The sequence below is a fragment of the Trachurus japonicus genome, chromosome 16 (genome assembly GCF_045865225.1).
Source record: "Trachurus japonicus isolate A0001 chromosome 16, Traja_1.0".
Lineage (NCBI taxonomy): Eukaryota > Metazoa > Chordata > Actinopteri > Carangiformes > Carangidae > Trachurus > Trachurus japonicus.
In genome coordinates this window covers 1,099,398-1,121,017 of record NC_140922.1, presented here as the reverse complement: position 1 = coordinate 1,121,017, position 21,620 = coordinate 1,099,398, and the positions used below count along the sequence as shown (strand labels likewise).

Below are 21,620 nucleotides of genomic sequence, written 5' to 3'. Positions count from 1 at the left end.
CATGGGAGGGAGTCTTTAAGGTCAACCGCTCTTAGGTTTCTCCATTTGTGGATAATGGCTCTCACCGTGATTCACTGGAGTCCCAAAGCTTTAGAAATGTCTTTGTAACATAAAGACAGGTGGGAATCAAATATGGAACTAGTGGGGATAAAATACAACTGAGGTGAGGCAGTTACAACAGTCCTTGTGCCAAATCAGCACACTCTGGAAAGCTGGGTTGGAAGGTAGATGGATGTCTGTAGTGGACGCTGATGGAGGACCGAGGCAGATGATTCACCACCCGGTCACTATTACTGTGATGACAGCGTTGGTCCTCACATATTACAGGTGTATTTTGGACTGGAGTCGGTGCTGAGTTTGACAAATGTTCTGCATTGTCATCTGAGCCGGTGGGAGGTCAGTGGTGCGTGTGAAGCAGCTCCACTTTGGTGCTTTAATCCTTATCACAGCTCAGAATAAGCTCTCCTCTATCTTGTAAAGTCCTGAAACTATGATTGCAGTCAGAGAAGAGTCCACAACCACCACCACTGTCATTGTGTGTCCCTCACACCACAACTCCATCCATCCTTCACACGTCCCCGTGCAGCCAGCTGCTTCCCAGACTCCTCCGGTCCTCCTCCACCTGGGGCCAGGAGAAACACACAACAGAGGTGACTGATTGAAATTCACAGTGTGAGCAATTCCAATCTTTTGCATGCTGTTTCCGGACGCCCCGGCTCTCCAGCTTGTTGTGGGAGAAAAGTGTGACTAGCAGATGTATCATCATGCAGTGATATCGCAGAGGTCCTCTCAGGGGTTCTCAGGAGTGGGCGAGCTCTGATTGTTTGGTAACAGCGTGCCGGTGGTGGGTGGGCGGGGCTTCCTCTGACTCACGGATGATCCATAAGAGCTCATCAGCACTCCTAACACAGTTCAGATTGTATTTTTAGCTGACGGGCTGAAAGTTTTACAGGATTCCCTTTTACTTCTACCTATCAGATAAATATAATTATACACTTTTATTAAAAAGTTTCTGTTAGTCACTGTTGTGGAATCTTTCTGGTCTGGTATCCCCGCAACCCGGCCTCCAGCTGACAGCCGTTCATTTGCAGCTCATCTTATCAGCCTAAAGGGAAAGCAGTGATAGCTGCTCCACCGGACACTTTTTTGTCAGATATGTTTGATAAATGGATCGTTGGCTCCACCGTGTTCCCACAGGAAACTCCTCGATGGTTGATGTTGCATCCACTGAAATTAAACTAAAGTCAAGCAGTTTTTGTGGATAAGACCAACAGTGAACTTAAATATCCATGGTGGCATTTTGAAACATAACTAAACGCAGCTGCATTGTGTTTTTAAAGGGATAGTAGCATTTTTTTTAAAGTGGGGTTGTATGATCTACTAAGTACTTTAATTGCAGTAGAAGACACCCTGCACTCCTCCCGTTAGCAACGCCAGCCCGTAGTCCTGCCCAGAGATTTACAACATACATTGTTGTGAACAGACCCAAAGAAACAGCCTTTTTTTCGTGGCCTAAAAGAGGTTTTACCTGAAAAAAAATACACAGTTCCATTGTTTGCTATAATATTATTTTTTCCAGCCCTTCAAAGTGCAGGAAAAACACAGTTTTTATTTGGACCTAACCAACTCATGTATCCCTCCGCCCAGGGTTAGCGCCCGCCGATCAGCAGTCGGTTAGGTCCTGCACTTTGAGGGGCTGGAAAAAAATTATATTATAGTGGACAATGGAACTGTGTTTTTTTTTCAGGTAAAACCTCTTTTAGGCCGCGAAAATAGGCCGTTTCTTTGGGTCTGTTCACAACACTGTATGTTGTAAATCTCTGGGCAGGGCTATGGGCTGGCGTTGCTAACGGGAGGAGTGCAGAGAGACTTCTACTGCAATTAAAGTACTTAGGGGCTATTTGTAGATCATACAACCCCACCTTAAAAAAAATGCTACTATCCCTTTAAGGAGGCAAGTTCAGTGACACAGATCAGGCTAAAGCAACTGACTGGCTTGTGGCAGGGTTCATTATGTCGTCCAGTAAACCTCTCAGTGACCAGTAGTTTCATTCCTGGTGGATTATTTGGAACATTAACACCGTATGTCTTCATCTTACATCATGATCAATGTCACATTTGCTAAAATATTACCACAAACACACTGTTCTAAACGTTGAAGACCCTGTCACATGGCTTTATGGACGATTGTGCTCTGCTCTAGCCTCTGATTTTTGGCTTCCAAATAAGATGGCAAACTAGAAAAAAAAAAAAAAAGATAATAATGCATTACATAAACAAGACAAGGTTAAAACCTAGTACTGAATAATCTATGGTCAAATCCTGATTTGATCACCCCTACATGGGGGCGGGACTAGATAAGCTTTTGCTTCTCCTGCTTTCCCTTTCGGCCATGTGTATTGTATTATTTAAACTAAGATGATGTGTGATGATGATTGATTTAACGGACATGCCCGAAATAAACAAATAAAATAAATAAATATTTAAGTTGTGTCATTAAGCTGTGATTGTCATCTGACAAAACCACTAAACATAGATGACAGTCTGAGTTATGACTTAAGCTGAATTTACTATAAAATGATCACCCAAAGAGAAAGTCAGGACAAACACATCTGTCTTTTTCAAAGTTATTCTGACTTTATTACAGTCACAGAGTGTGAAAGAGACTTGAACCTGGGAGGCAGCAGGAACTAAACACAAATGTCAGGCGCTCCACCAGGTGAGCTAGCAGGACGCCCAGTCTGTGACAACTTTTCTTTTTTTTTTCATTATTTATTATTTTCTCTCACACAGTTCACAGCCTCCACCTGAGATCTACAGTAGTTTAGATTTCATTTACTTCACATCACTCCAGAGTGTAAAACGCTTTTATTTGAGAAGGTAGTTCCAGCAAATGGTTGGAACGAGCAGTGGAATAAGCCCCCACCGGCAGAGCTCTCAGGATCTCAGGAGTACACAAGCCTCACCACCACAACAAGGTTGCAGTCTGTGGGAACTGGACAGGTCAAAGTGGAGGAGTCCCTGGTCTTCCAGGCCGGTGGGTTGGTCGTGGGGGGGCTAACTACCCCACCCAGTAAAAAAGAGTGCGTTAAGGTTAAAGGGATAGTTCACCCAAAATTGAAATTTCACTCATTATCTACTCACCCTCCTGTCGACTAAGGGCAGGGAGAAGTTTCAGAGTTATCCGTGGCTTCTCTGAGTTACAGGGGGTCTCAGCGTAGCAGTGCATGTCCATATAACGGTTGTAAATGGATACTAGGGGTGCAACGGTACAGGTAGCCCACGGTACGATACGTACCTCGGTTTTTGGCCACGGTTCTCGGTACGGTTTCGGTATGTGTTTTGTGCAGAGAACTTTTTTTTTCTCCCAAAATAATGTTTATAATTTATAATATTTCTAATATAGCTCTCCTCTCTCTCTATCTCTCTCACTCACACACACACACACGCACACACGCACACACACACCTGAACTGTCTGTGAACAGCCCCTAGCCTAGCTCCTCCCTCTGCACACTCCTTTAGTCTTTCATATGGTGAACACTCTGAAGCCACTTTCAAACAGAGATCGCGCTATATTGCCGTCATGGAAGACCGTCACTATGCTGGCAGCCACCACAGTCTCTCACTGGGAAAGAAGGAGTTAGTCTATTGTGTTTTTTTAAACAGCCTTTCACCACCTCTCATCCTTGTCAGTCAACTCCTCCTGCCGACCTCGGCCTCTCTATCGCGCGCGGGCACGCGGGCACGCGGACACGCGACCACGCGACCACACACGTGCGGAGTGCATGGACAGAGTCCTGCTGGAACTCTAATAAAAGCTAAATGTGCTAAATCGCGATAATAATTAATTAATTTCCCCCGCGATTGCGATCAGCGACCGCTCGTGCTGCCGCCTGTTTGTTTTCTTTTTTTTTTTTTTTCCCCTCTTCTGTGTGTGTGAGCTGCACTTTCAGTGTGATGGGGGGGAGTCACTGTGAGTGTGTGGAGGCTCAACAGTGATTGGACATCAACTCGCGGGGGCGGGCTTTCGCCTTAAACGGCCAGGCACACACATACACGGCACAGCTGCCTGTAAAGCAGTAAGAGCTGATGGAAGCTGAATCTGAAATACCGCGGTCCAAGAGCATATTGCACCGTGTAGGCCGTACCGAACGGTTCGGCATTTTACCGAGAACCGTTGCATCCCTAATGGATACCAACTGTCTTCGTAACAAAAAGACACACCAAAAAACATCCGAATGCGAAATTGTCCCAAAAAAAAAAAAAAAAAGTCTATATTTCAAGCTTGTTTGTAGCGGAAGCTCCTCTTCCTGGTTCGTCAAATTTGGACAAACCAGGGTCTGTCCTCTTCCCAGTTCGTCCAAATTTGACGAACCGGGAAGAGGAGCTTCGAGAAGCTTCCGCTACAAAACAAGCTTGAAATATAGACTTATTTAATTTTTTTCGGGACAATTTTCCAATTCGGGGCTTCAATACAAGACAGACATTACATACGAGCAGCATGGAGGTATTTTTTTTTTTTAAGCACTTTATTTATAGACTTTTTCCAGAACACAAGACAACACATCAACCCCACCCACCCACTCCCCATAAGGCCACCAAAAAAAAAATGTATATATAAAGAGTAAATAAATAAACATATAATACAAAAAAAAAAGAAATGCAATGTATATAACTTCCTGATGTAAACTCACAGTATACGTATGCATATATATATAAAAAAAAAACATTCATATGCTCCTACATGTGCACACATCATAAATACATGGACTTGCTCATATTCACGCAAATACACGCGCACAGATTCATATTTATACATGTACAAACACATATATCACATACAATCCTGTATAAATGACATAACGGGAACATTCTAATTCACTACACAGATCCAGCTGGTCATTAAAGGCTGGCAGGCCAGAGCGATGTTAAGTGAAAGATACATTTTCAATAAACTCTATAAAGGGAGTCCAGGTTTTAATGAATCTGTCTTTGCTACCGTTATGACTATATCTCAGCTTCTCCAGTGGAATCATAGAGAGAACCTCCTTAACCCAGTGTTTGAATGACGGAGGTCTTACCGACTTCCACTGCATAAGGATCAATCTCCGTGCCATCAGCGTTAGAAACGCTATGGCATTCATCTGTAAAGAAGTACAGTGTTCTTCTGAGGGTGTTGTCCCAAAGATGGCGATTACTGGGTCAGGATCTACAGTAACACCTCGTATGTAAGATATAGCTTCAAAAACCTTTGTCCAGAAGCTGTTCAGAGACCCGCACGCCCAAAACATGTGACCCACTGTGGCTGGATTGTGGCTGCATCTTGGACATTCAGGGTTGATGTTAGGGTATATTCTGGCCAATTTCTCATTTGAATAGTGCAATCTATGTAAAACTTTAAATTGGATAAGACCATGCCGTATGCAGAGAGATGTAGTGTGTATACGCTTTAAACTTTTTTGCCATATCCCCTCAGATAGTGTAATGTCTAAGTCTGTTTCCCTTGCCAACCGAGTACTTTCCCACGACGGTGGGTCAATATCTTGTAACATTTGATAAATCTTGGCTACCCTCCTCCTTCCATTGGGGTCTAGTTCCAACATAGTGCTCAATACATTCTTAGGCGGTAAGTGAGGAAATGGGAAGTGCTTTTTGGCAAAACTGCGTACCTGCAGGTATCTGAAGAAGTGACTTTTAGGAATATTATTGTCTTTCTGCAGTGAGTCAAAAGATGCGAATGTGCCATCTACAAAGAGGTCTTTGAAGAACACCAATCCATTACGATGCCACGTTTCAAAAGCAGTGTCAGCTTGAGACGGGGGAAACAGGTGATTACGAACCAGGGGAAGGAGAGTGATAGACTGATTGTAGTGGAAATGTTTCCTAAATTGCAGCCATATCTTTAGGGAATTTCTAATAACCGGCCCCAGGTGTTGAAGACTTAAATTACTGGGCAGGGAGCTGCTTAGGATGGAGACTGGCGAAAGTGGCAAACTAGATTTGAGTTCCATTGCGGCCCACATTGGTCCCATCTTGTTTTCGTGCATCAAGATCCAGTAATTCAATTTGGAGATATTTGCTGCCCAGTAATAAAATAGGAAATTGGGCAGGCCCAGTCCCCCCGTGCTCTTGGGCATCTCTAATGAAGATCTTTTAATTCGTGGGGAGGAGGTGCCCCAGATAAAACTAGTAATGTGACTATTCAATTGTTTAAACCATGACTTAGTTAATAGAATCGGGATCATCTGAAACAAATATAAAAACCTTGGTAGCACTGTCATCTTGATCGTGTTAACTCGGCCCGCTAGTGTAACAGGAAGAGCTGACCATTTAAGAAAGTCTTGTTTGGTGCGTTCTAACAAAACTTTAAAGTTGTGGTCATACAGGTTTTTATATGACCGTGTAACGTTTATACCCAAATACGTGAAAGCCTGTTGTTCTAATTTGAATGGGAAGCCGCTATAGTCGGTTTGTTTAGCTAGTTGATTTATTGTTAGGTTAAGACTGTAGCCTGATAGTATTCCAAATTGTTAGCATGGAGGTATTTGAATGTTTTTTGGTGTGTCTTTTTGTTATGAAGACATGAGGGTCAGTAGATAATGAGTGAAATTTCAATTTTGGGTGAACTATCCCTTTAAGGTTACTCTATTGGTCTTCACCAGGGAGAGATTTGTCTCGAAGATAGGGAACGAGTTGCAGCACACAAGAAAAAGACATTCAGTAAAAACAACATACAGTAAAAATGTTAATCAGGTTAAAAGCCTGATGGAATAAGCACAGAACAACACTGGATAATGTAGTGATGTAGATATCCACTCACGGCAGCACTCAAATGCATACATACACTACCTGGAACCATACATATAGCCTACATTAATTTTGACAACACATAACCTCATAACATACATTAATCCATTCACCCACCTGTATCCATGGCTTGAGTCATATGTTCATTTCATACTGTTGAGAAGCTTGGTTGATACAGGCACAAAGGAATGTTTGTATTGATTGTACCTGCACAAAGGAAGCCTATATTTCTTCCCAGACTTCAGAAGAGCATATTTACTGTACAACACATGAGGACTATCTGTTAAAATGGTATTTGCCTGTCTAATTGTTGCCGTTCAAAAGCTGGCAAGGCTGCCATTGTTGCCAACGAATAATGACACTGGTAATGAAATGGGACGCTACAGCATCTCAGTCCTGGACTTGGCCGAAACAACCAATTGAGGTGGTGGACATTAGTCAATGGCCTATGTACCCTGGAGGAGCAACAGGCTTAAGATGAAGTAAGACGTTCTAGTATAGCTATGCTGTAATGGAGGTGAGGCCCATTGTACTGGAAGAACTGCTCCTCTTCCCTGCAGTGCCAGAGCAGCCCATTGGCTTCCAAGGAACTATGCATTTTAGCAGAAATTAATATACAATCATTGTCTTACGTCAGACGAAATAACATCAATGATGCCATCATGATTGTCTCAGTTTAGGCCTGGACTACGAATGTTTAACTCCAAATCAAAAAGAAGAGGCAAACTTTGAAAGGTGTGAGCGTTCTTCAGGCAGGGAGGCTATGATGACAAATGCTGCTGAGTTGCATCATGAAAAAAGAAAGTCATTATTTTTGGAACTCAACCCACACGGGCGAGTAAAAGTCAGTACATCTCCACCTCTGCTGCTCAGATTTGGACTATTCTCTTCATGTCAGTCTCCCTAGTTCCCCTAATTGATAAAAGTGTGACATTAAATCAGTAGAGCGCCTCTTTAAGTCGTTTGCAACATTCGCCACTGATTGGAGAGAGGGAGTCTGTCACTGGCGAGGGATCCATTAAAAGGTGTTCCTAAAAATGAACCTCTCCACGTCTCGCATGGCGCATCACAGCTGCACATTCATACCGAGGTTTATTTGTCATCCCTCCAGATCCCTAATGCAGGGTGCCAGCCATACAGTCTGTGCCATGCTGTGTAATTTTGGTGGGTAACATGATGGAGCATTAGCTGGCTGTGATTTCAAAATAATCCTTCACATGTCTGTTGCTGCTTTGCAGCTAAACGATGACGCATCAGCCCGAGGTTTAGCACTTGTTAATCTCTCTGTTGTGGGTATGTTTATGTGCGAGTCTGTACTCTGGCTGAGGCTGAGGATGTATCCCTGCTCATGAAGCACAGGCACTCTAATGTAGTGCAGCATGTATGGTGCTTATTCCCAAACAGATTAGCTATATAATTCTAATTCTAATTTTGAAATGTATCACACACCTATACATCGGCCAATCTCACTTATAGATGATAAGTATCTGTAGCCAAAACCGTGATTGTGCATCCCTTAGCCGCAGCTGCAGTACGATAGCGTTCAGGCTATTTAAAGCCTTAAATCCTCGTCTTGATTGGGGCGGAAGGTGTAAAACTTTTCCACACTGAAGAGGCTTTTTCTGTCCGTTATGACTTTGGTCAGAAAGGAGACACTGGCTAGAGTCCAATTTAATTATTTCCTTACGATTAAACTTTTATTTCTAGCAGCAAAATTAACTTCTACTCCGTCTAGCTCGCTGACTCCTCGGCTCTCTTTAACCCTGAGCTGCATATCGTTGACAGCTGATGCTTTCCAGGTATTTTTTTCCCCTACTGTGACACTTTAGAAATTTCTCACAACAAAAACAGAATAATACGAACCTGATCCCTCTCTCCCCAATGCACCGTTGGTCCGTTCCGCTGCCTCCCTGCCTCCAGTCGGCCGCAGATCAATATTTGAGTAGGGTGTACGGCAGCAGATAGGTGCGCTTGTGTACCTGTCTGTCTCTGTTGTCAAGCCCAGAGGATGGGAGCCGGCCCTCAGGGTTACTCCGGCAGGCTCGGAAGGGGGTGGGGGAGCTGTGAACCCAGGGTGACCTGCCAGCATAGATATTTGATAACAGTCCTAACCCACAGCTCAGGTGGATTTGTTGTAGACTTATGAATATGACTACATCTTTCACCTTTCACCTCTAGTGAAGCTTTCCTGAGGAAAAAAATCATGAAGTAGCAGAGAGGATGTGTCATGTCACACAGTGCCTTCTCTACCAGACAGATGTTAATACGCAGTGACTCTGCAGGTCAAATGTAACCTCCACCATACATACCTGAGAGGAGTCAGGCTAACATGGTTGCCATGTGTGTATAAGATGTCCTTTATTTTATAAAAACTCAGAGGCACTCTATTTAAATCAATAAAATGCCTTTATGTATATGGCATTGTCACAATGACATGTTGAAAATAGCTCTAACGTGTTTCAGCATCAAGCCTTCATCAAGGAGTCAAACAGACATTTCATAAACACCTAGTTCTTTTGTCTTGTTGTTCAACCAATGACAAGCTTCCACTTGGTTACTGTGACCCAGAGTGGGTGTGGTCACCAGCCAACTCCTGTAAAAGGGCATGGCCTTAAAGGAGACATATTCTGCCCCTGTTCCACCAATTAAAATAGGTCCCAGGTGTCTTAAAGACATGTCTATGACATGCTTTGGTCAAAATCCCTCAAGGATCAAACATCACGGCTCTTTTCATCCTCTCTAAACAGCCCTGTTCACAACGGCTGTTTTCAGTGTCTGTCCCTTTAAATGCAAATGAACCACTGCTTGCCCCGCCCCTTCTACTGGTACCAGGTAGGGGTGGTTCTACAGTATGCAAATTTGAAGACTAGTTACATCACTGGAAGACAACTGAGAGAACAGCTCATAAAACCACATGGATTTCAACCTAGGGAGCCTGAAAATTACAGATTTTTTTTGTCAATTCTCACATTTTGGGGGCGGGAAGGCAAGACAAACACCTAAATATATGTTAAAGAGCCTTCAAACAGTGATATTTCCATAATGTCCCCTCTAACCCACAAAGGTAACAAAGCTGAATAAAGAAAAATCAATGGTCAGTACACTTCCAATAAATTAAGGATCCAGATAATAAGAATACAAAAATACCACAATACAATATTAGATACAACAATACAACAATAGATACGATAAATACAATAATAGACAGAATCGTACATCAAAGAACTCACAAAATGTCTTCATTCAAGCCTGGGTGTTTTGTAGCCTGCACTTTATAGATCCAAAAAGCTTCCCTTTGATTTAGTTTTATTTGTCTATCACCTTTGCGTATGGAGGATGGAATGTGATTGATGCCAAAAGCTTGCTAAGTAGAGGGGTTATTGTTATGGAAGTCAAGGTAGTGTTTAGCCATGGGGTAATTAACATTCCCAGTACGGGTGGCATATTTGTGTTCTGTCTTGGAGACGTCTTTTTGTTCTGCCATTGTAAAAAACTTTGCAAGTGGAACATTCCAACCTATAAATACCAAAGGTGGTTTTACAGTTAAAGAAGTGGTTGATAGTGAACTCTTTATGAGTGGTAAAATCAAGAAACATCTTAGTTTGTATGATTTTATTTTGGAAAAGCAGCTTCTACCTCACCTTTGTCTGCTCTCTGGATAATCAGAGCTTTGTCTCATCAGCTCACTGCTCATGTTTCTGTCCCATCTGGTCTGTTACTGAAGGAAAGAGTTGCAAATGGACTGTATGTGTTATGATACAGTCTAATCTGCAATAAGCTAACACAAACCAATAGATCGATGTACACTCCTTAAAACCACAGGGTTTCATTTCTCTTCTAGTCTTCAGCTTAGCTAGACTAAACATATTGTGATCCCAGTCTTTGATTTAAAGCCCTGACAGGCTGATCTTCACAAATGAGAGAGAAAACAAACAAACTTATTTCCCAAGATGTTCAACTGTTTCTCTAAGTTTGAACGAAAAACTGATTGATTTAATTTTAAAGAAGTCTGTTTTCTTTTTTTCTTTTTTTACTGAGGCTTCTTAGGGTGTATTCACACCTGTAGTGTTAGTGTGCACTAAATCTGGTGCGCATTAAATTTGGTCCAGTTTGGGTTGGTGTGAAAGCACATCGCACTCTAATGCGCATCAAAACTAGTGCGGCCTGAGGAGGTGGTCTCGGTTCGGCTCCAGCCGAACTCTGGTGCGCACTAGTTTAGGTGTGAAAGCAACCACACTCTGGTGCGAGCCAACTGCCAGGCGAACTCAACACGTTTGAGCTAAAAGGGCTCCCGTAGTCGCTGACAACGGGTTAACGCAGCGGGGAGACCGCCCGGTGCTCCAGTGCTGCGGAGCTCTGTCCCCACAAACGAAGCAGCAGCAGCGGGGCAGCCGGTCGCTGCGTGTCCGCTGAGTCCGCTCAGACACCGGACAGGTCGGCGTCCGTCCCTCGGGTCTGCGGAGCAGCTGGTTACCGAGCTGCAGCAGCAGAGGTCCGCCGTGTTTAACGTTTAACCGAGAACTAACGGGACCGGGTGACCTGGGTGAACGCAACCGGAAACCAGCCGGAAGTACCAAACAGAGTTATACATGCAAACAATATAGAAATAAATGACCAGAGCTACTAACAACCGGCCCTACTTGAGTCTCCATCATGAAAGTTTTATCAATCAGCGCTTCCAGATTTCAACCGGTAGTCATGGAGACGTGACGTTCTCCAAGTTTGGTCCCGAGTGACAAAAAGCAGGTGTGAACGCAACCGCACTAACTGAAAAATGAAACATTGTATCATTTTAACATTTAGTGCGCACCAGGGTGCGCACTAAACAGGTGTGAATACACCCTAAGTTTGAGCAGGCACTTAATATAATAGATTACATTTCTCATTCATTATTATCTGTTTGCTGTTTAGCTCATCTTCTTCCTGATTGAGAAGTCTGGATCACATAGATATATATATAAGGAGACCAGATGACTCACCTAACACTGCTGCCCGATGACACTGCGTCGCCACACGGCCGCCATCTTGGCTCAGTCAACTCTCTCCCTCAGAGCATTAAGCCTATGATGCATGTTCTACTAAAATAACCAGAACTTGCTCAGGGGTCCAAGCTCATTTGGCATAATAAACACCGGTTCAATTAAAATTAAGGCTACTTCACATGGAAACGATATGAACAGAAAACGCAAAAGTGGCGTTGCGTTCTCACTTTTTATTTTGCATTTCTGCTTCCATACGATGACGCAAAAGTATGTGGAATCTGACATGTTTGTTGTTATTTTCCTGTGCTGGCGCATGCCTGTGATGAAAACACTGAGCAGACTTTTGCGTTTTCACCCTTTACATGGGGACGCAACGGCGGAGCGTTTTTAAGATCTCCACTCTGGAGGGTGGTTTCACTTTTTTGCATTTTCAAGCCCCGAAAACGCTGTCACCATCTAAACGAAAGGCACATCCGATGAAATATTTTGCCATCGCGTAAACAGGGCCTAAGTATGTGTGTGTGTGTGTGTGTGCGCGCGCCGCTTGCGAGAGAGAGAGCGGGAGGAGGGGCTGACTGACAGAGGTGAGCCGGTGAAACGCTGTTAAAGAAACTTTTTTTTTTCTGTGCAAGACTATTGTAAACACTTAATCGCCTGGGCCTTTAATTGGACCAGCGTTTATTATGCCAAATGAGGTCGGACCTCGGCGGCTGTTAGAACACGGGCGACTATCTGGTCATCTATGTTAGTCCAATCCACACCCCTTGCTAGATCAGGCCTTAAGCCCCGCCCACTTCCTGGTTAAGGAGCAGAGAGCATCAAGATATATAAGACAGACTGAGCCACATGTGAGAACCTCAGTGGGACCCAGACTCAGAGACCAGCAGACACACCAGACCAGTTTGCTTAGTTAACATCATCTATTAGATTATAGTGTTTGTTAGCTGGAAACTTGTGTTTGTGACATATTAACTGTGACTCAGTGCTGTTCAAGGTTAAACCTAAGTCATGCTGTGGATGATTTTGTTTATATCATGTAAACAAAATATGAAGATGTTAACACAGTTAAAAACTTGATTTTCACTGGAGGGGGTCTTTAGTGTATTGACTGTCATTTGAATTCTCATAATTCAGTGTCTGCTCTCTCTGTTTGTGTCTTCCTCCTATCTTTGTCTGCAGACACTCCACACAGCAGCAAACCAACAAAGTTATCACCAGCACGAGCCAACTCATCAAACAACTCTCCGATATAATCAGCGGCTCTTCACGGGTATTTCATGCTCCTGTTCCTCCCTGGTTCATTGTCATTTTTGAAGACTAAACAGTGGATTTAACGGCATTTTGGCTAATTAAAGCTAATCTTGTTTTTGTTGCACAGCAAGACCGTCTGCGCCTGACCAGACTAAAGACTGAACTCTCAGAGTCTGTGCAGCGCTATGGGGATCTGCAGAAGGTAGACAATACACTTGGTCGTTCTCATCAATGCGTTGCTATGGTTACTGAGCTAACATAAACTTGTACACTTCTGCATCTGCCTATGTGTTGCACATACAGGCAGAACGAAAAAAAAAATCAAAGTGTGAGCTTTTAAAGAAGAGAAAAATGAATCCTCTTCTTGACCCTGACTCTTCATTTGTTCCTCTTTCAGAAAATTGCCGAGCGCTCGAGGGCCCTGCTGCCTCCGGCACAGACAGACAAGAAGAAGGTGAGCAGATATGGAGGGTGAAAATCAGCCCTTTGTTTCAGTGTCATTCATAAAAGAGCGAGATGATGAGATGGCATTTCTCTGCTCGATTGCATCCTCACAAGGGCTCCTTTGAAGCTCTGTCTCGCCTCTTTCACTCTATTATATCACAATGGACTCCTTTCATTCCATCCAACTCCTCTGCTCTGTTCAGATTTCTCCACGTTTTAATCTCAATCTAATTCAGTTACTAGCCAGGGTTTATTTGCACTGTGAGGCCAATGTAATAAGTAATTGTGTTTCACAAATTAAAGTCAATCCTTGTTACAGACAGACTGGATGTGAATGAATAAAACCCTAAAATGAGTTTTTGATTAGTAAAACAAAACAATGGGAAATGAAACCTATTGACCCATGTTTGTATATGAGGTGATATCAGCAGTAGAAGTAATCAAAGACAGCATCAGCATGACTGGATAGACTGGACTGGATATAGACTGGATCTGGATCTGCTGTACATGTATGACTGGACCTCCATGTGGTTCTGAACCCCTAAATTGACACAAATTAGACCACAGACCCCCCATTGGACAAAATTTTGAAACAAACACCAGAAATACGCAAATATTTCTTCTGAGACTGAATATCATACATTCAAATTAGGGCCAATGACGTGAAATCTGGAAAAATGTAGAGACATTTCTGAAAAAAAAAGTTGTAAAATTTCGAAAAAAAAGTTGGGGACCCCCTTGGACCCTCTCAAGGATCCCCTGGGGGTCCCCGGACCGCACTTTGAGAACCACTGCTGTAAACAACGAGCATCCCTCACTGCAATGGGCAGAGCAAAGCCAGTGTGTGCTAGATGTCCGTCAACGACAGCTGCACTGACACAACGGAACAAATGGCGTCCCAAACATCCACCTCTGAACTACAACTTCAAACATAACCTCAACGTCATTGTTCTCAGCCACTCCCTCTGTTCTCTGATTGGCTGGTAGATTCTCTGCAGGACAAAAGCTGCAAAAGCATTTCAGTCCCAGGCGGAGTCCTGGAGGGAAATGAAAATTGAGCTAAAGTACGTAGACAGTGATATCAGGGACAAAATCCATATGAAATCATAGAAAACATTTAATCATCAAAGCATTATAGGTTTTCTCATCAGCATCACCACAATGTTCAATGTGTAAGTGTTTTTTACCCTTTTTTCTGTGACTGTAATGGTAACCATCAATGTGCAGTGTCTTCCAGTTTATTAACACATAATCGTGATAGATTAGAGAGTGGAAATGCATCCAAGGAGCTTTAAGACTGATTGAAATCTCTGGGAACTAGACCAAAAATAAGATGTTCTGTTCTCCCTCACACTTTTACTTTAGTGATAGGTCATAAATGACAGTCAGTCATTCATTCAGAGTCTTCAACCTCAGCAGGACACACCCTGGACAGGACTGACAGAAAGAGACAGACAAAGCACACATGCTCACATTGACACCTATAAATTTAGAGTCAGATAAATGTACTGCACGGTGGCCCTGAGAGCTCAAGATGCATGAATGAACAAAACATCCTCACCAATTTCAGTCAGGCAGTCACCTCTGGCTCAGTGTTCCCCATGTCCAGCCTTTGTGCTGAGCTCTGTTGTTCAGCTCTTGGTGATAACTTCATGTTAAGTTAAAGAAGGAGGAACGTTTCATCTAAGTCTCATCATAAGCAAATAAGCTGTTTCCCCCAATTTCTCCAGCGAATCAAGTTTTATAACCTGTGTATTAAGTAAAAAGCCCAGTTTCCACTGGTTAAAACCCACTAACACTGCCTCACACTGGGCTGTTGTTGGTGATGTGAAAGGGGACAACAAGTATCTACACCTGAGCAGCTAATGCAGGTTTTTACCAGTTCATCGGTTCCTGCTGAATTTGGTCGTTTTCACAGCTGCTCCAGCTGTGACGTCTCTCTGAGCAGAGACCGTGTAAACACACCTGTCACCTGTCCAGCACAGTGCTGCTGATACTACAGAGTCAACACCACCTTATCTATTTATTTCAAATGGACAGTGCATATTAATGGACATCAGTATACATTTGTAAATATGCCGGAATAAGCATGAATTCTTCACAAATAGATACCGGTCTGCTACACCAGGTCTGGCTACAGGTTTGAGTAAATAAAAGATGGTCTTAATCAGGTCTATTTATACTTTCTGCAAGTTCTGGTGAATGTACAAAACCTCTCAAAGCCCACGATCGTTGGTTTGAGCAGTTTCTAAGCTGCTTCCTTCCGGCTAGAGTTCTCGACGGGCCTGAAAGTTAAAATGTGACCCAGTCTGACCCGCAAGTGGGACCTGATGCAGCCGGACTCACGAGCAGTATTCTTCGGCCTGAACGTGGCCAAAAAAAAAAAAAAAAGGTAGTCCGTTGTCCAGCCCGACCCGAGTTATTCATCTCGGAGCGAGCGGAATGTAGCTCAATGTAACAGTAAAAGTAAGTAAAAAGTACAGTATGCTGCATTAAAACTACTCTAACAACAGTTTACCCAAAAAGTTACTCAAGTAAATGTAACAGAGTAAATGTAGTGCTATCCACCTCTGGTTCAGAGAAAACTAGAAAATGTTCTTTGGGAAATTTTGATAGGGCCATGGGAGCTACTGCTTCACCCCGAGGCACTGGCCTCTATAATAATAATAAAAATGGATTGGCGTTACAGAAACCATAATTCATTCACACTAGTGGTGGTAAGCTACGTCTGTAGCCACAGCTGCCCTGGGGCAGACTGACAGAAGCGTGGCTGCCATTTCGCGGCCCCTCCGACCACCACCATGATCATTCATACACATTCACACGAGGCGAGGTGGGTAAGGTGTCTTGCTCAAGGACACTACGACGGAGACTGGGACAGAGCGGTATTCGGCAACCCGCTCTACCTCCTGAGCCTCTACAGCTGGAGGCCAGTGCCTCGGTGAGTTTCCCCCGTGGCCCTAATGAGAGGGACTGCCTGACATTTAGACCATCATGCATATGCATTTAGCAGATAGTTGCAGATGTTATCGATTGTTTCCCACCCACGTCTTTATGCGCTGACAGCAGGGAGCTCTGGAAACTCCGTGCACTCGTTCTTCTCGGCCCGTGAACTTGTCTAATTCGGTGTCGGAGCGATCGCCTTCACAGTCCGTGTGATGTGCAACAACACATGCATGTGGAGGAGTGAGCACGATGTTGTGGAGTTTGCTGTGGAGCGGTGAGTCAGATCGTGGTCGTGTAGACGGAGCTGAGGCGTGACTCAGCCCGGGATGGTCCCTGTGCCCTGACCCACAATGCCCCCCCCCCCCTCCACCATGAATTAGCTGTGCAGTCAGCCGCACCAAGGTGGAACACATTAGCAATGCAAAAGAGTCGACCGGGCCCTTCTCTGCCTATACGTCTCTGCTCTTGCTTTTGCTGTAGTTTGCGTGTGTGTGTGCAGATCTGTCAGGTTTCCATGAATGAACCCGACGTTGTTGCCATTTATGTTAATAATTATTTTTTTCCAGTGTGATGTGATTCACAGCTGCACCCATTTTTTTTCCATCAAGGAACATTTACTCTGAACATTTCAGATTTCATGAGGTAAAATGAGACTCGGAGCGGAAGAATCTAGTCCACAATTTCTGGAGGTCTATAAGGAGGCCAGGTCTAGATCACTGTATATACTGGAACTATGTAACTTGCTGTATCCACAAGCTGTTAATTCAGTGAAATGTCTTGTGTGTGTGTGTGATCCAGCAGAGTGTGCAGACTCCATCCAGCGAGCCGTTGGATGAGGGTCCACTGTTTGGAGAAGTTGCAAGCTCAGAGGGAAGAGCTCAGGCTTTCTTGTCTGAGATCAGTGAGGAGGATGTGGAGGTGCTTCGCCAAAGAGAGGAGGCCCTGCTGCAGATCGAGGTAAGAACACCGACTGGATGAATCCACCACACACACACACACACACACACACACACACACACACACACACACACAGATCACACAGATGAGTCGTCTGGTACAACAGAACAACTCCCTTGCTTCAGGGCTTCTTGTAACAAAAGGCCTCACACTCACTACAGGTAGTGTGTGATTTATGTTACAGTGATCACTGATGCAGGACAATGGGCCCCGGAGCTCTGACATAATAATGTCCCCTATTAGCATGTGGCAGCAGCACTCCAGGTTTCATCTATTTCAGCAACGTTTTGCACAAGGAGAAATGCACCTTAAAGGGATAGTTCAACATTTTGGCAAATTGGCCCATTGCCATAATCGCTATAGTCATAGCAGTAGGTTCGTTACCTTTAATTGTAGGTGTAAGCTATTTTTAGTACAGCGGAGCGCAGCAGCTGGCTGCTCAGAGCTACGCTATGGAGGCTAACGGAATTTCTTGGTTTCCCTCATTAAACTCATCAAATACAAAATCCCAAAACTCCACAGCGCTTTTGTAGACAAGTTGTGACCTGCACAACCACCACGCTATGAGATAATGACGGAACGATACGAAACGGAGCCGTTTTCGAGGTAAATTCATACAAAACCGTTGATGCGCGTTGCGTTCAGGGACAGTTTTTCAGCAAGCAGTCTCCGTATTTACCCTGTATTTACCTCGAAAACGGCTCCGTTTCGTATCGTTCCGTCATTATCTCATAGCGTGGTGGTTGTGCAGGTCACAACTTGTCTACAAAAGCGCTGTGGAGTTTTGGGATGTTGAATTTGATGAGTTTAATGAGGGAAACCAAGAAATTCCGTTAGCCTCCATAGCGTAGCTCTGAGCAGCCAGCTGCTGCGCTCCGCCGTACTGAAAATTTACTTACACCTACAATTAAAGGTAATGAACCTACTGCTATGACTATAGCGATTATGGCAATGGGCCAATTTGCCAAAATGTTGAACTATCCCTTTAAGTTTTTATTTTGTATTTGCTAGAAATGAAAAGACAGTATTGTCTAGCTTTCTTAAAGGGATAGTTCACCCAAAATTCAAATTTCACTCATTATCTACTCACCCTCATGTCAACTAAGAGCTGTGCGAATTTTCAGAGTCCTCCGTTCCTTCTCTGAGTTACGGGGGGGTCCGTGCAGCAGTATTTGTCCAAATAATGGTTGTCAATGGATACCAACTTTCTTCGTCCAAAAAGACACACCAAAAAACATGAATTTTGGGTGAACTATCCCTTTAAAGGTGACGTATTATGGAAATATCACTTTTTCAAGGCTCTTTAACATATATTTAGGTGTTTGTCTGGTCTTCAGGCCCCAAAATGTGAGAATTGACAAAAAAAATCTATAATTTTCAGAGTCCCTAGGTTGAAATCCATGTGGTTATGAGCTGTTCCCTCAGTTGTCTTCCAGTGATGTAACTAGTTTTCGAATTTACATATTCCCACCCCTACCTGGTACCAGTAGAAGGGGCGGGGCAAGCAGCGGTTAATTTGCATTTAAAGGGACAGGCACTGAAACCAGCCATTCTGAACAGGGCTGTTTAGAGAGGATGAGAAGAGCTGTGATGTTTGATCCTTGGGGGATTTTGACCAAAGCATGTCACAGATATGTCTTTAAGACACCTGGGAACTATTTTAATTTGTGGAAAAGGGGCAGAATATGTCTCCTTTAAGCAAATCTCCACACTGAGTGGTGGTGACTGTCTGGATACAACAGAACTGGGTTAAACTGAACCTGTAGTGTAGCTGTGCAGATGGATTATGTGAGAGAAAAGAAGTGACTCACACCACATGTCAGGTCAGATGAAGGTTCTGGCTTCAAACAGGACATTATACAGGACGTCACGTCTCTGCACTGGTGACAGTCAGAGGAGGGGGACGTGTTCTCTTCAGGTTATCCGTCCATCTGTCCCACTCTGCTGGACACAAAGCCTTGACAGAACCACAAACATTCACTCGGACTTAAGCATGAAGCAACAGAAAGAATACAACCAATCAACATTCAGTTTCATGATGTAATTTGACTTTTGATTGTTTTTGGAGAAGGAATATTTTACCCCTTTTTATTCTGATTGAGCTGTTTATGGAGCATTTGTATTCAGTTTGGACATCTGAACTGAGTATTATGTTTGGCTCCATGTAAACCCAGATAGTGTGACCCAATAAAATGATCACATAGCCTACAATAACAACATTTGTTCTGTATATTAATTAATATTATACTTCTGGATGAATAGGGGAAATGGTTTTAAATTAGTCTGAGTGGAGGATTGTGGTTCTAAAAACTAGAAAACCAGTGATCAGTTCTGGTTGGTTGGTTTTTGGCGTAGTAGTATCATGCGACTCACTCTTAAAAACACACCAGTGATCCACAATGTGGCAGTGGGTGACATGTTCCTTAATTATATAATCACACACACTGTAGACTATTTTGACTCAGTCCCACACACACACATACACTGTCCTGCCCCATTAAGAGCACCAAATGTACTGTAATTGCTATTCAACTCAGTCCCCACCTCCAGTATGGCAATGAGGCTGTGCATGTTTGTGTCATGTTCTCACTGGCCGTGTCAGGACCGTCATGTCCTGATTCTGGTTCTATATGAGTTTTTAAAGGGGACATATTATGGAAATATCACTTTTTGAAGGCTCTTTAACGGTGTTTGTCTTGCCTTCCAGCCCCCAAAATGTGAGAATTGACCAAAAAAAAAAAAAAATCTGTAGATGGGGCGGGGCAAGCAGTGGTTCATTTGCATTTAAAGGGACAGGCACTGAAACCAGCCGTTCTGAACAGGGCTGTTTAGAGAGGATGAAAAGAGCTGTGATGTTTGATCCTTGGGGGATTTTGACCGAAGCATGTCACAGACATGTCTTTAAGACACCTGGGAACTATTTTAATTTGTGGAAAGGGGGCAGAACATGTCTCCTTTAAATCAATGTTGTCAGGCAAGAAAATGTAAATGAAGCCTTTGGAATGAAACAATTTAGTTAGGACTAGCTAAATCTGCACCTTCAAGAATAAACACAGTTACTACTAACACATAACACACAAGATTGAATCAAAACACACCAGTGAGCCACAGTGAGGCAGTTGGTGACATGTTTCTTCATTACCGTGAACACACACACTGTGGTTTATTTTGATTCAGTCCCATATCCACCGTCCTGCTGCTCCAGATACTCACCAAGAGTCTGCTGCCAGAGGAACTCCCAGACACATGGAGCTACGTTGGTCAACAACTACAGTGATCAGCTGGTTTAGGGAATGATTGAGCCCTTTTTCACACATGAGAGTATACTGTATGTATTCTGGGTGTTACTGCAGTGCATGCCTCATGGATCAGCTCCTTGAGTGCTATAGAAACAGCAGCTTTTATGCAGCATCAGTCACAAGGACTTTCTGGAGACCGGGTGGTTGAGCATGATGGATGATGCAGCGTGACATGAAGGACTGAAACATGGCTGAATACCAGCATTCACACACATGACTGAATCCACTGGGACACGTGTGGTGGTGGGCTGTGTGTTTATATCCACAAGGTGAACCGGTGCTGCGGTGGTGTCCAAAGACTTATCTGCAGGCGGAGTTCACATGAGACAGCGGTGCAGCATCTGAGCCTCCTCTCTTCAGGGACTGGCTTCCTTTTTTATTTTTTATATACTTTTTTATTTTTTTACTTTTAAAGCAATGACAAATGATATGTACAAGCATTGTGTACATCTGATATCATAACATAAAAGTATTATGGAAGAGATATTCAACACATGGGCGTAAAAAAAAAAGCAAAAGCAGATAAACCAGGAACAAAAAAAAAACCAATAAAAAAAACCCAAAGACCAAAAGAAAATCTTTTTTTTGATTGAATACCGATCTTCATTTGAAAGATCCAATATCGATTCATAAAACCCTTCGATAGATCTTTTGACGTATACCATGTCCTGTTTCCTTTCTTAGTTAGATTGTGAGACTAACAGGACGCGATCACAGCGCAGCATGATGCTGTTCATTTTGTTGTGTCCCTCCATTGCTGAAACATACACATTGATCGCAGTTCTACTGAAGAGTTGCACTGTTTACTTCTGTAGTAGGGCATGTTAAATGAATGTGCATAAATGTAACTGCTTTCAATTATTAATATTTTTAATAATACACCACAATAGATAGTTCCATCTTTGTACAATTTGCAGCATTAGTTGAAAATC

General features: G+C 43.3%; 1 protein-coding gene across 2 annotated transcripts in view; it reads left to right on the top strand.

The window, feature by feature from the left end:
• tsnare1 (T-SNARE Domain Containing 1) overlaps positions 1-21,620 on the top strand; it is a 246,109-nt gene that overhangs the window by 127,130 nt on the left and 97,359 nt on the right. Inside the window, exons 5-8 of one of the 2 annotated variants that reach the window (XM_085803223.1) lie at positions 12,971-13,061; positions 13,170-13,244; positions 13,440-13,496; positions 17,234-17,389. In XM_085803223.1, the coding sequence (XP_085659349.1) occupies positions 12,971-13,061; positions 13,170-13,244; positions 13,440-13,496; positions 17,234-17,389 (379 nt within the window). Of the gene's footprint in view, positions 1-12,970; positions 13,062-13,169; positions 13,245-13,439; positions 13,497-17,230; positions 17,390-21,620 lie in introns of both variants that reach the window. The other variant, XM_085803222.1, reaches the window with a different exon arrangement.